The 14,397-nt window shown below is 37.9% G+C and overlaps 1 protein-coding gene across 1 annotated transcript; it reads right to left on the bottom strand.

Annotated features, from left to right (window-relative positions):
- Positions 1-5,160: 5,160 nt before the first annotated feature.
- Positions 5,161-6,084, bottom strand: LOC101679444 (olfactory receptor 5AC1-like). Its single transcript, XM_004772997.2, has one exon. The coding sequence runs from the start codon at positions 6,082-6,084 to the stop codon at positions 5,161-5,163; it is 924 nt and encodes a 307-aa protein (XP_004773054.1).
- Positions 6,085-14,397: the final 8,313 nt, after the last annotated feature.

Below are 14,397 nucleotides of genomic sequence, written 5' to 3'. Positions count from 1 at the left end.
CAGGGAAGTTCAAGGGGATTCCAAATGTGAGGTTCTTATGACCCAGAAATGTAAGTGATATACATCACTTTCAATCCTAAACTCAATCATATCGCTATAGTCAACTGAAAAGTGGGTCTGTGTGTCTAGGATAAAAAGAAAATAGATTTGGAGGTCACCTAACAGTTTCTTCTCCTGATTTGACTATAGTTTCTGATTCTCATTTACCTGTTTTGCCCTCCTTCCCCTGTAGACAAGTACTTTCAACATCTTCCCAAGAGAGTCAAATCCAATTACCATCTAGCCTGTAATCTAAGAAAAAGCTAGGATCTCCAGTTGATACTCTGGCCTCTCCATCAAATCCAGGTGTAGCTGTTCTGTGTCTGGAAACCAAGAAATTTTTTAGTATTTTGGCACATGTTATAATTACACATTGACAATATGCAATTTTTATAGGATTTATCTGTCATCCTCTGGAGAACATGAACTTTGCACAATATCCCGTCTTTATCAACATAATATTGTCAATATAAATGAACCAGCCTGTGCTCTACAAAACATCCCCCAAATAAATATTCCTTCTGTCCTCTTAACCCATTACATTCTCTTCTTAGTAAACTTTACGCCACTCAAAAGACTTACTTTTTTTTTGAGGGATCTATCCACCGCAAGAAGACCTCTGTCCTTAATCTGATTTTCTGACTATGTTACAGATTAACAACATTTTGCTGAGTTAAACTGGATATTGGATGTTCAGCAGCTGTCCCCAACCCCAGTGTTCAGTCTGTCTCTATTCCAGGGATCTCACTATGTGGCCAGCAAGTCTACCCTTGTGTAGGCATAGATATAGGGTGGGTCTGAAATATCTGGAGATTTAGCAGTTGTCTCTGATAAGATGTCAGAAAGTGTAGAATGTCACCCCAACCCCAATTTCTCTGTGAGTTCTCCTCTCCTACATGCCCCATCTCTGCCATACCTGCTGGCTTGAGTGAAAACAGGTACTGGATGAGCTGATTGTTGGAAGATTACTATGACTTCACTTGCTAATTTCACAGGATTTCCCACACTGGCTTTGGCTGCTGCCTGACAAGCTTCAGGTTCTTTTTCACACTTGACTAGAGACTCCGGTCATGTCCTCCCACATCTGGTCTTCACAAATATATCCCAGGCTATCTCTCTGAACTGAGTTATCACTGTTGGAATTGATCTGTTCTCAGAAAAAAATGAGTCTCAAAAATTCAGAGTCCAAGAAGGGGATTTAATTCCTTGTCCCTCATCTTGCTACCTCCCATTCTTTCTGTCATGAGGTGATGTCTTCAGCCTGGAGATGACCTAGATCTATGATTCTAGTCAATAATTTGTTGAGCAATCCATGGAATAGGTACAGCAATATCCACTACATTCTACATGGCAGAAAAGAAATTAATTTAAATCTTTTCCATCTTTGTCTCTGAGATGGTATATGAAAATATGGGCATGGGGAAGTAGCATGTGAAATGTTGGAAGTAGAAAGATGGTCCCTAAAATGTTTTGTCCTACTAATATCCTCACACTCTTGTGGACTGTTCGTGTTTTCAGCTTTTGCGCCAAAGTCTGTTGGAACTTGTGATCTGTTCTCTTAAATGGAATAGGGCTTGTCTATCCTGAAAGGCTTTCTGCCTCTCCCAGCTTTCTTTGGTCTGGTAATCCCTTAGCTCCTCTTTTATACCCTCTTTCTACATGCCCCAGCCCGTCCTCTACAGTCACTTTTGAGTAGTAAGTCTCTCAGCCACTCTCAAACACTGCAGGAATTTCCAGGTGTTGGCCATGCAATGCAGTAAGGGGAAGCATCCTCCAAAACAAAACGTCAAGGCTGTCTGGCCTGCACACGCTGCAGGACAAAGTTCATTGTGATGTAGGTACATATGGAAGGAACACAGTGAGAAATAGTTTTTTTTTTTTTTTCCAGTGACTGAAATGGGAATCTGGGCAAAAGTTCTTCTCTTCTAAGGCTACTTATGATAGGCAAAATAACAGCCATCAGTGACATGAACATGAAAATACGTTAGGTTGCATGAAAAGGAAGAATGGGGGTGCCTGGGTGGCTCAGTGGGTTAAGCCTCTGTCTTTTGTTTGGGTCATGATCTCAGGGTCCTGGGATCAGGCCCCACATCAGGCTCTCTGCTCAGCGGGGTGCCTGCTTCCCTCTCTCTCTCTGCCTGCCTCACTGCCTAATTGTGATCTTTCTCTCTCTTTCAAATAAATAAATAAAATCTTAAAAAAAAAAAAAGGAAGAATGAAGGCTGTAGGCAGAATGACAGTTGCTCATCAGCTGACCTTGAAATAAAGAGATTTTCCTGAATTATCTGGAAAGGTCTAATGTAATCACAAAGGTCCTTAAAGTGGAAGGGGAGGGGGAAGAATCAGGGTCTAAGGAAACTGTGACAGCAAAAGGCAGGTACCAAGAGATGCAACCTTGCTGGCTTTGAAGCTGCAAGAAGGGGCCCATGAGCCAAATGAAGTAGACAACTTCTCAAAGTCAGAAAAGGGGAAGAAGCAAAGTCTTACCCAAACCTTCCAGAAAAAAAATTCACCCTGCTAACACTGATTTTAGTCTAGTGAAATTCATGTCAGACTTCTGCACAACAGAACTAATATAATACGTGTATATATTATTAAAGCCACTATTCATGGTTATTTGTTAACAGCAATAGAGAATACAATACCTCATACTATTAATTTGCCTCCCTGCCTTCCAAATACCAGTCCTGTCTAGAGGGGGAAATTAAAAACGACCTGTCTCATTTCTCCTCTACTGTTGCCCTCCTCTGTCTCCCTTGTAACCTCCCAGAGCCAGAAGAGGTAAACTTGTTCCCTTCTAGGACGTGTCCTCCTTGTATCAGAGTAGCAAGTATAAGACCCTCTAATCATAGAAGAAAACGAGAAGAGGTGAGATCACCAAACCTGGTATATCCCTAGTGAAAAGAAGGAAATAAATAAACTTAGATAGTCTCCACTTAAAGAATCCCTAAACAGTCAAGAACTAGCTTTTTCCAACTTTAAATGCCATAAAAAGAAACATAAAATGGGACCTTTATTTATTTATTTTAAAGACTCTATTTGTCAGAGAGAGCAAGCACAAGCAGGGGGAACAGCAAAAGGAGAGGGAGAAGCAGGGAGCCTGTCTGTGGGACTCAATCCCAGGACCCTGGGATCATGACCTGAGCTGAAGGCAGTTGCTTAACTGACTAAGCCACCCAGGTGTCCCTAAAATGGGATATTTAAATTGCATGGTTTAATATTTTCAAGAAATTTATCCCCAAGAACTATGGAACTTCTGTGGTTGTTTCTCCAGGGTAACTGTGAAGATGACACTTCAGCTATATATCACCTGTGCTGACAAAAACATAGAGAATGTAACAATTTGCTACTGGATTACACCCCACCTTAGTAACAGTGTTGCTTGAAAAAATAAAGAAGACTTTGACATATATTGACATATATAGACAGATAACAATTACACACAGCCAATACCTAAAACAGTCTGCATTACACATAGAGGGAGGAAAAGGGAAAGTTTTGCCGCTGCTCTTGGAGTGTAAAGAGGTGATGACAGAAAGTTAACAGAGACTTGGCACTCACAGAGAGCAACATGGTTCGAATGAGCCCACACAACAGAAGCAGGGCTCGGATGCAGTGAGAAGAGCAGAGTTTGAGGAAACTGAGCCCCAAACACACAGTGCTGAAGCCAGTCAGCCCCACCGCCAGCTTTGCTGTTCCATGAGACAACAAATTGGGTCTATCTTCAAATCAAAATAATAGGGATGTGTCATGAGTATGGGGATATCTTTTCTTATTTTTCACTACAGTATTCACAAGTCTATATATAATAAAGTCGGAAAGCCAGACAGAAAACACAGAAGACTTTTGTAAGGGAAAAAAGTGGTTTAAGTTACATAATTACAAGATGATCAAGCACACCTGCTATTTCAGGTTGTTGTCAATTCCGGGGGCGGGAGAGGTGGGGGGGATTTGTATTCAACTGGTATATTAGTGCTGGAAAGAAGGTGCCTGGTGAAATTATTCAATAAATTAAAAAGTAGAAATTTTTAAAGAGCTCAGAATTATTCATAATATTGCAGGAAGTAATTATTTTAAGTATTTAATTGCTAAAGTGTTGTATCTTTCAATGAATACAATGCAAATATAAGTTAATTTTCAAAATTACTTATAAACCTTCTAGATATATTCATATTAAATGAGGAATATATGTTGTCATATTTAGTCTAACAGTATTACTTTGGCATATATAGTGTTTGCATCATTATAAACATCTATCAAAGATATTTATACCTACAAACTCTTGAAAATTACTTCTTCAAGAATTATCTAGGAGGGCATGAGTAGTTTCTAAACAGAGGATTTACACAAGCTAATTCTTCCTATAAAATAATAGAAGTTCAAGGCCACCTGGGTAGCTCAGTTGGCTGGGTGTCCAACTCTTGATCTTTGCTCAGTTCATGATCCCAGCATCATGGTATTAAGCCCTGCTTTGGACCCCATACTCAGCAAAGAGTCTTCTCTTCTCTTGCTCTGCCTGTCTCCCCACTCGTGTTCTTTCTCCCTCTAAAATTTAAAAAAAAAAAGGATATAAGTTCAAAAAGTTTTAAAATGTGTGTATCTGGAAACACAAAGCTCATTAAAGTTACAAAGATATAATAATTTGGATATTCTGATTCATTTTTATCCTTGAGGGTGGATTATAAACAATAAGAGCACAAAGTAAATGGAACCTGTCTTTACCATGCTCATTAATTATTTTGATGATCACAAGAATTTAGGATGAAAATAAGTCTATCTACTGAATTTTTTATTCATTCATTTAACAAGTATATTAAGGCCCTACTATGTGCTAAACCCAAGGACCCATGCTTTATGCTTTTTTAAGATTTTATTTATTTATTTGACAGACAGAGATCACAAGTAGGCAGAGTGGCAGGCAGAGAGAGAGAGAGAGAGAGGAGGAGGAAGCAGGCTCCCTGCAGAGCAGAGACTCCAATGTGGGGCTCGATCCCAGGACCCTGGGATTGTGACCTGAGCCGAAGGCAGAGGCTTTAACCCACTGAGCCGCCCAGGCACCCCCCATGCTTTATTTAAACAGAATAAAATCTAAGGAATAATAAAAGTTTTCCTGAGAAATATTTATTTCTTTATAATTTTTCTCAGTGCCCCTAAAACTTCCTTATTTCTTAGGCTATAAATAAAGGGGTTGAGCAGAGGGATGATAATCGTGTAGAACAGTGAATACATTTTATCCTGATATCGATCTGGGCCAGACCCAGGACGCACATACATGAAGAAGAGAGTGCCATAGAACAAGGAAACAGAGAGCAGGTGGGCGCTGCACGTGGAGAAGGCTTTATTCTTGCCCTTTTTGGACTTCTTTTTCAGGATGGCAAAGAGGACACAGGTATAAGACACTATGATGGTCATAAAAGTAAAGGCTTGTATAAAAGCAGCAAAAATGAAAACCACCAGTGCATTAATAGATGGGTCAGTGCAAGAAATTGTATATAGCAGCAAAATTTCACAGTAGAAATGAGGTATTATATTGGACCTGCAGAAAGTTAATCTAAATAATAACCCTACATGAATTGTGGGATGCAGAAAACCAATTACATAAGACAAACTTATCAACCAAGTACAGAGCCTGTTGGACATCACCACTGGATAAAGTAAAGGGTTGCATATGGCTGCATAGCGGTCATAGGCCATCACTACCAGGAGGAAACATTCTGTGGTGGCACTGGAACCAAAAAAATAATACTGGGCCATGCACTCAAAGAGGGATATCATTTGACTTTTGTCTAAGATATTGACAAGCATCCTGGGAGTCACAGAGGATGAGGAACAAGCATCTGCAAAGGCCAAACTGCCAAGGAGTAAGTACATGGGGGTGTGAAGATGGGGATGCTTCCAGATGAGAAGAATCAGTCCGAGGTTGCCCACCATGGTGGTGAGGTAGATGACCAAGAACACCAGGAACAGGGGTGCCTGCAGCCCTGGAAGATCTGTAAGTCCTGTGAGAATGAACCCGGTCACCCACGTCTTGTTTGTCTCCATCATATGCACAGGGGCTGATCACTACCAGGAGAAAATATGTAAGGGAAAAACTTTTTATTATTTTCTTTTATTTTTTCAGTGTTCCACGATTCATTGTTTATGTACCATGGCGAGTGCTCCATGCAATATATGCCTTCCTTAATACCCACAACCGGGCTCACCCAACCTCCCACCTTTCCCCTCCAAAACCCTTAGTTTGTTTCTCAGAGTCCACAGTCTTTCATGGTTTATCTCCCTCTCCAATTTCCTCGAATTTACTTTTCTGTTCCTTCTCCTAATTTCCTCCATGCTATTCCTTATGCTCCACAAGTAAGTGAAACCATATGATAATTGACTCTCTCTTCTTGATATATTTTACTCAGCATAATCTCCTCCAGTCCCATCCAGGTAAAGGAAAAACTTAATCAAGGATCAGGAAAACTTGTATTATATGTCAATATCATACCCCTCTATTTCTGATGGCCCTTACTCAACAAATACTAAAGTTTAGAGTTACTCTTTTTTAAAACACACTAATGATGTTAAATATAGGTAGTTTCAGGAAGTAAAATTCATTAAAAAGACTTTTAAATGTGTGTATATACTAATTTGTGTGTGTGTGTGTGTGTGTGTGTGTAAAATACTTGAAGAGACACTGGTTCAGGTTCAAATGTATTTTCACCTTTTCTCAGGCACTCTTTCATATCTTTTCTATTGAATAAAAACTGGACTATATATTTGGTATTGATATATATCATTCTCTCTCTCTCTAAGACATTACTGTATGGAATAATGAAGAGTAACTTAAAATCCCATTTCAGCTATTTTCTGTCTATTACCATTATGTCCTTTGTGTCTATATTCAACAAATTCTCCTCAGATTCCTAAAAGACCCTTTGACTTTATATTCTTCAAAGTCACTCCAAATTTCTAATAGAATCTTTAACTTTCCCAATAAATTGTCATATGTGAACATAATCATTCATTCAGTTAACAAATATTTATTTAGTGCTCCTGCATTATCATTCTTAGCTCCATCACGCATAGATCTTTTAATCCTGGTTTCATACTTGAGAAACTAAAATAACCACTCTTTCAAGACTAGAGAAGAAACAAAAACACTAGCCAGCTTATTGGCACATTTGGAATGGATCGAGAGCTCCCATTAAACATGCACATGTATACAATTATCATGTGGTTAACCAAAAATGTTTTTAACATTTTTACAGTCTCATTATTTTTTTAGAGGCTCATGATTCTAAAATGATTAATAGGATTTTTTTTCTGCTCTTTTTGAGATTGCAAGTGGGACTATCAAACAGTTTGGAGATTCCTCAAGAAATTAAAAATAGAATTTCCCTATGACCCTGCCATTGCACTACGAGGTATTTACCCCAAAGATACAGATGTAGTGAAAAGAAGGGCCATCTGTACCCCAATGTTTATAGCAGCAATGGTCACGGTCGCCAAACTGTGGAAAGAACCAACATGCTCGTCAACGGACAAATGGATAAGGAAGATGTGGCCCATATACACTATGGAGTATTATGCCTCCATCAGAAAGGATGGATACTCAACTTTTGTAGCAACATGGACGGGACTGGAAGAGATTATGCTGAGTGAAATAAGTCAAGCAGAAAGAGCCAATTATCATATGGTTTCACTTATTTGTGGAGCATAACAAATAGCATGGAGGACATGGGGAGATAGAGAGGAGAAGGGAGTTGGGGGAAATTGGAAGGGGAGGTGAACCATGAGAGACTATGGACTCTGAAAAACAATCTGAGGATTTTGAAGGGGCGGGGGCTGGGAGGTCGGGGTACCAGGTGGTGGGTAATAGGGAGGGCACGTATTGCATGGAGCACTGGGTGTGGTGCAAAAATAATGAATACTGTTATGCTGAAAATTAAAAATAAATTTTAAAAAAAGTCAGGGTGAATGAAACATTACAAGTGGAACCACAGTTGAAAAAATGACCAGTGTTTTGAAAATGTGGATTTAATGTAAATAGTAAAAATTAGAAAATCTGTTTAAAAGGTAAATCCAATGAGAAAAGATGAACCACAGTAATAGGCAATGACTAACATAAAGACAGTCAAGGCAGAAATAACAGCCCCTAACTACAAATGGATCCATGAGGTTTATGAGCCTGGGAAGCAAGGGAGAAGGCTGGGTCCTGCGGAGACCCAAGAGAAAAAACCTCAGTCCTCATCATCACAGTGTATTTCATCAATGACAAATTATGCACAAGTCTGAACATAAAATGTTTTATGGCCTCCCTTAGTAACTAAAGCAGGGTCTACCCATTTACACACAGCTGATCTAAATATATAACCATTCACAGGACTATTTACCATTCTTGGACTCACAGCTTCCAGGCTTTGATGACAAGATCATCCAAGTGGGTGTCATTCCAACACATACATTTACTTCTACACCAATTCCACATAGCTGAAGATTCCCTGCCTGTATGTGCTAGCCTAAAATATCTCAAACCTCCCATTTGGTAATTCAAAAGAAAGAATAACAGTATTTGTGAAAAATTCAGTTCTGGTGAAAATAATTTTTGAACAGTAAAAATATAGAGAAGAATTGGGATATTTTCTATAAAAAGGCACCTGGAGTTTCTCTCTTTAAAAAGGAGGCTATATTGAGGAACAGAGTTCTTCATATCCAGTGGAAAAAGACAAAATTTGGGATTGATTTTAGACACAAAGAAACACCAGCAGAGAGTCTGGTCACAATTATCATCAAATAAGCACATAGCTTTCAAGTCACTGCACATACCAGTGCACATACATGCATATTCACACTCTTCTAAGAATACAACAGTAAAGTGTGGGTCTTGGCAAATACGGTGAATTCTTTTCTGCAGATTTCCTGACAAGAACTATGTAAAAAAGAGCCACACTGAAGGGGAAAGTATAGACTCTCTTTAAAAGTCTATAACTCTCTAATTCTTATCTATTTGAAAATTTCCCTACTTCTATGAGGTTTCCCTAATAAGGTGAAAGAATGAATTTTACTTTCAAAGACAAATTATTAGATTTATTCTATAATTCATTGTCCTGGCAAAGAAAATGTTAACAGAGATATAATAATGTTCCGAAAGCTGGAGTCTCAAGTCTGCCTCTAAATTACTAAGTGAGGTGTCTAAACCATTTTGACCTTCATTTTAAGGTTCTCTTCTGTAAAGCACGAGATTTGCTAAGGTGCATTTCTGCTCACAGTCTATGAGATTCTAACTTCTAGTGTTATTCAGTAGGTAACATAGCATGGTGGTGAAGCACACAGATGCTATAATCATTTGAACCCTCATTCTACAATTATACAGTGTCTTGAAACAAGGGGTTAAAGTAATCAAACATAATTTTTATTTAGCTGTTCAGTTAGGATTCCTTTCTGTTCCATTTGATAGATAAAACATCTCAAAAAACTTTTCAGATATTTTGACAGCTCATGAGAAACTCTTGGTACTAAAATGATATGTTCTGTCATTTTTGGTGGAAAGAATAATGACAATAAAATAAAGCACTCTATTCTCACCCAATTCTTATAAGAAGATGCAGAGATGTCATAAGAAATAAATTTTCATGAAGAACTCATAAGATACAAGAAGAAAGATGTCAAAGACAGCTACTTGTCTCATGTTAGTTTTCTAAAAATGCAGTTTGGAAGGAAAGATATTTATTTCTTACCATCTTCAAACCTGTTTGCAAAGAGAATATCTAAATTCCCTCAATGCCACCAAAAGATTCCCTGTAGAATAAAGTCAATCTACTGGGCATTATAGTCTAGTCAACAAATCATTTTTAATGTATTTTTTTAGCTATATTTTTATAGCTTGTTTCTTCTGCAAACAAAATCAGATTAATTGGAGCAAAAAATTAAAATGCAGAGAAGCACAAAGAAACCAACTTGTTGTAATCTCACTAAACACTATGAATACAGTTAAGTTTTTGGTGTATATTTCTCCTATCATTTACCCATGTGTGTAGTTACTATTTATATATATATATATATAAATATTTATAGATTGAGAGATACATAGTTTTATATGAACATTTTAAAAGAAAATAATGCCTCTGCTATACATGGTTTTTCATAAACTATGTTTAACTTAATAATACACCATTTATAATTTTATTTTCTTAACTTCATTTATTTATTTATTTATTTGAGAGGGACAGTGAGCATACACATGCATGACAGAGAGAGAGCACACAAGCTGAGGGAGAGACAGAGGGAGAGTGATAAAAGACTCCTCACTGCTCAGGGAGCCCAACCTAGGCCTTGATCCCAGGACCCTGGAATCATGACCTGAACCAAAGGCAGATGCTTAACCAACTAAGCCACCCAGGTGCCCACATTTATAGTCTTCTATATCATTACTCTTGGCTTTTTTTTTAATTATTAATTTATTAATTTTTAAAATTTAATTTTATTATTTTCAGTGTTCCAAGATTCATTGTTTATGCACCACACCCAGTGCTCCATGCAATATGTGCCCTCCTTAATACCCACCATCAGGCTCACCCAATCCCCTCCCCTCCAAACCCTTAGTTTGTTTCTCAGAATGCACAGTCTCTCGTGCTTTCTTTCCCCCTCCAATTTCCCCCAACTCCCTCCTTCTCTCCATCTCCCAATGTCATCCATGTTATTCCTTATGCTCCACAAGTAAGTGAAACCTTATGATAATTGGCTGTCTCTGCTTGACTTATTTCACTCAGGATAATCTCCTCCAGTCCCGTCCAAGTTGCTACACAAGTTGGGTATTCATCCTTTCGGATGGAGGCATAATATTCTATGTATATATGGGCCATATCTTCTTTACTCATTCTTCTGTTGAAGGGCATCTTGGCTCTTTCCACAATTTGGTGACTGTGGCCATTGCTGCTATAGACACTGGTGTACAGATGGCCTTTCTTTTCACTCTGTCTGTATCTTTAGGGTAAATACCCAATAGTGCAATTGCAGGATCATAAGGTAGCTCTATTTTTAATTTCTTAAGGAATCTCCACACTGTTTTCCAAAATGGCTGCTCCAACTTGCATTCCCACCAACAGTGTAAGAGGGTTCCCCTTTCTCTACATCCTATCCAACAGTTGTTGTTTACTGTCTTGCTACTTTTGGCCATTCTAATTAGATTGAAAGAATAAACATTGTTAAAATGCCTATACTGCCTAGAGCAATCTATACTTTCAATGCCATTCTGATTGAAATTTCACCAGCATTTTTCAAAGAGCTGAAACAAACAATCCTAAAATTTGTATGGAACTAGAAGAGACCCCGAATTGCTAAAGAAATGTTGGGAAAAAAAAAAAAACCTGGGAGAATCACATTGTCTGATTTCAAGATTTACTACAAAGCTGTGATCACCAAGACAGCATGGTACTGGCACAAAAACAGACACATAGACCAGTGGAACAGAGTAGAGAGACCAGATATGAACCTGCAACTCTATGGTCAACTAATCTTTGAGAAAGCAGGAAAAAATATACAGTCTTTTTAATAAATGGTGCTGGGAAAATTGGACAGCTATGGAGAATGAAACTAAACCATTCTCTTATACCATACAGAAAGATAAACTCAAAATGGATAAAAGACCTCAACGTGAGGCAGGAATCTATCAAAATCCTAGAGGAGAACATAGACAGTAACCTCCTTCGCATGGGCCACAGCAACTTCTTTCAAGACATGTCTCCAAGGGCAAAGGAAACAAAAGTGAAAATGAACTTTTGGGACTTCATCAAAATTAAAAGCTTCTGCACAGCAAAGGAAACAGTTAACAAAACAAAGAGGCAAACCATGTAATAAAAGAAGGTATTTGCAAATGACACTATAGACAAATGGCTGATATCCAAGATCCATAAAGAACTCCTCAAACTCAACACACACAAAACAGATAATCACATCAGAAAATGGGCAGAAGACATGAACAGACACTTCTCCAAAGAAGACATACAAATGGCTACCAGACACATGAAAAAAAGTTCATCATCATTAGCCATCGGGGAGATTCAAATCAAAATCATGTTGAGATACTCTTGAACAACATGAGGGTTGGGGCACTGATCATCTGTGCAATTGAAAGTCTGTGTATAACTTTCAACTCCTCAACAATATAACTACTGTAATAGCTTGCTGTTGACTGTAAGCCTGACCAATAACACAGTTAATTAGTACATATTTTGTATATTACATGTATTATACACTATATTCTTACAATAAAGTAAGCTAGAGAAAAAAAGGTATTACTAATAAAATTATAAGAGAAAGTACATTTATAGTTATATACAGTATTTGTTGATATTCTAAGCTGACATCCTTTGTTTACAAAATGCATAGTCTGTCAGTCCTACATTAATATTGTCTTATGATACAAAACAATATAGATGTTATATGTGTGACTAAGTCTAGACATTGAATATAGAAATGTGAAAAAGAAATTCATATTTATTTGCAAGAACAATGCATGCACTGATACAAAGAAGTAGCAATATTATTGCTTTATGGTAGCCTACTATAATTAATATGACTGCTTCATGGTAGTCTAGCCTATACACTAATGAATGAATTGTTACTAATTTTTTATGGCATACCATATTATCACCATTTTCATAATATAGTATTAGAAACATTGTTACATTTTTTTAGAAACCACTTACCTGTGATGATAGGCTGAGAAGAAGTTTCTCCAATTATGAAAGAGAAAGAGACATATTATTGATAATGTAATTCTTTGAAAGCAAAGTTGTAAAACTAACAAGTTATTAATTTTATATTAAATATCACTTACCTTATTCCTGTGTAAGGATAAGCTGTCTTCTTCCACACAGGACTTGCACATGATGTTCTACAGGATGAGTACATAGATGATGATGATGACAGGAGAATTTCTCACACAATTCTTGCTGTACAGTTATTAAGCTTTTCACACAAAGACACATAAAAAACCGGTTTTTTAGCAGTTTGGCATGATGATTACTTACTGTCCATGAAGTAGAGTTTGGTCATCATACGAGTATTCATCCTTATCTTCACGTGGAGTAGGTTGAGGAGAAGGAGGAAGAGGGGGGTTGGTCTTGCTGTCCCAAGGTCACAGAGGTGGTAGAGGTGGAGGAAGTAGAGGAAGTGGCAGGAGAGGCCGGCCTACTCTCATCAGATCTCTAAAAAGAATGTATAGTAAAATATCAATGGGCTGTGCAAGATCTCTCTCATTTTATTTCCCTTACTTTTCCCTTTAGAGTGATTCCCCCCACTTCCTCCCTACCTAGCCCACCCTCTGGCACCCACTGATGTGTCTGGTTTATCTTTTTAAATTTGTATATGTCTTTACAAATTGTACAGGGTTGCTTTGTGTATATGGTTTTAAAATTTGTACTTTTTAATTAAAAAATAGCATTGTGTTACATGAAAAAGTGCTCCATATCACTCGGCATCAGGGAAATACAAATCAAAACCACAATGAGATATCACCTCACACCAGTCAGAATGGCTAAAATCAACAAGTCAGGAAATGACAGATGCTGGCGAGGATGCGGAGAAAGGGGAACCCTCCTACACTGTTGGTGGGAATGCAAGCTGGTGCAACCACTCTGGAAAACAGCATGGAGGTTCCTCAAAATGTTGAAAATAGAACTGTCCTATGACCCAGCAATTGCACTATTGGGTATTTACCCTAAAGATACAAACGTAGTGATCCAAAGGGGCACGTGCACCCGAATGTTTATAGCAGCATTGTCCACAATAGCCAAACTATGGAAAGAACCTAGATGTCCATCAACAGATGAATGGATCAAGAAGATGTGGTATATATACACAATGGAATACTATGCCGCCATCAAAAGAAATGAAATCTTGCCATTTGCGACAACATGGATGGAACTAGAGCGTATCATGCTTAGTGAAATAAGTCAAGCAGAGAAAGACAACTATCATATGATCTCCCTGATATGAGGAAGTGATGATGCAACATGGGGGCTTAAGTGGGTAGGAGAAGAATCAATGAAACAAGATGGGATTGGGAGGGAGACAAACCATAAGTGACTCTTAATCTCACAAAACAAACTGAGGGTTGCTGGGGGGAGGGGGTTTGGGAGAAGGGGGTGGGATTATGGACATGGGGAGGGTATGTGCTTTGGTGAGTGCTGTGAAGTGTGTAAACCTGGTGATTCACAGACCTGTACCCCTGGGGATAAAAATATATGTTTATAAAAAATAAAAAATTTAAAAAAAATAAAAATAAAAAAATAAAAAATAGCATTGTGTTATAGAAAAAAATTTAGAATACCTTGTAATTTCTTTCTCATTTTTTTGCTTTTTCATTCCTCTAAA

This window comes from Mustela putorius, unplaced genomic scaffold, assembly GCF_011764305.1.
Source record: "Mustela putorius furo isolate JIRA1106 unplaced genomic scaffold, ASM1176430v1.1 tig00003834_pilon_pilon_pilon, whole genome shotgun sequence".
In the NCBI taxonomy this organism is placed as follows: domain Eukaryota; kingdom Metazoa; phylum Chordata; class Mammalia; order Carnivora; family Mustelidae; genus Mustela; species Mustela putorius.
Note: the sequence above shows the minus strand (reverse complement) of the source record. Positions and strands in the feature narration are given on the sequence as shown.

What these genes read in the sequence shown, in the direction of transcription:
- LOC101679444 (XM_004772997.2), bottom strand. Translation starts at nt 6,084, where the DNA reads ATGATGGAGACAAACAAGACGTGGGTGACCGGGTTCATTCTCACAGGA.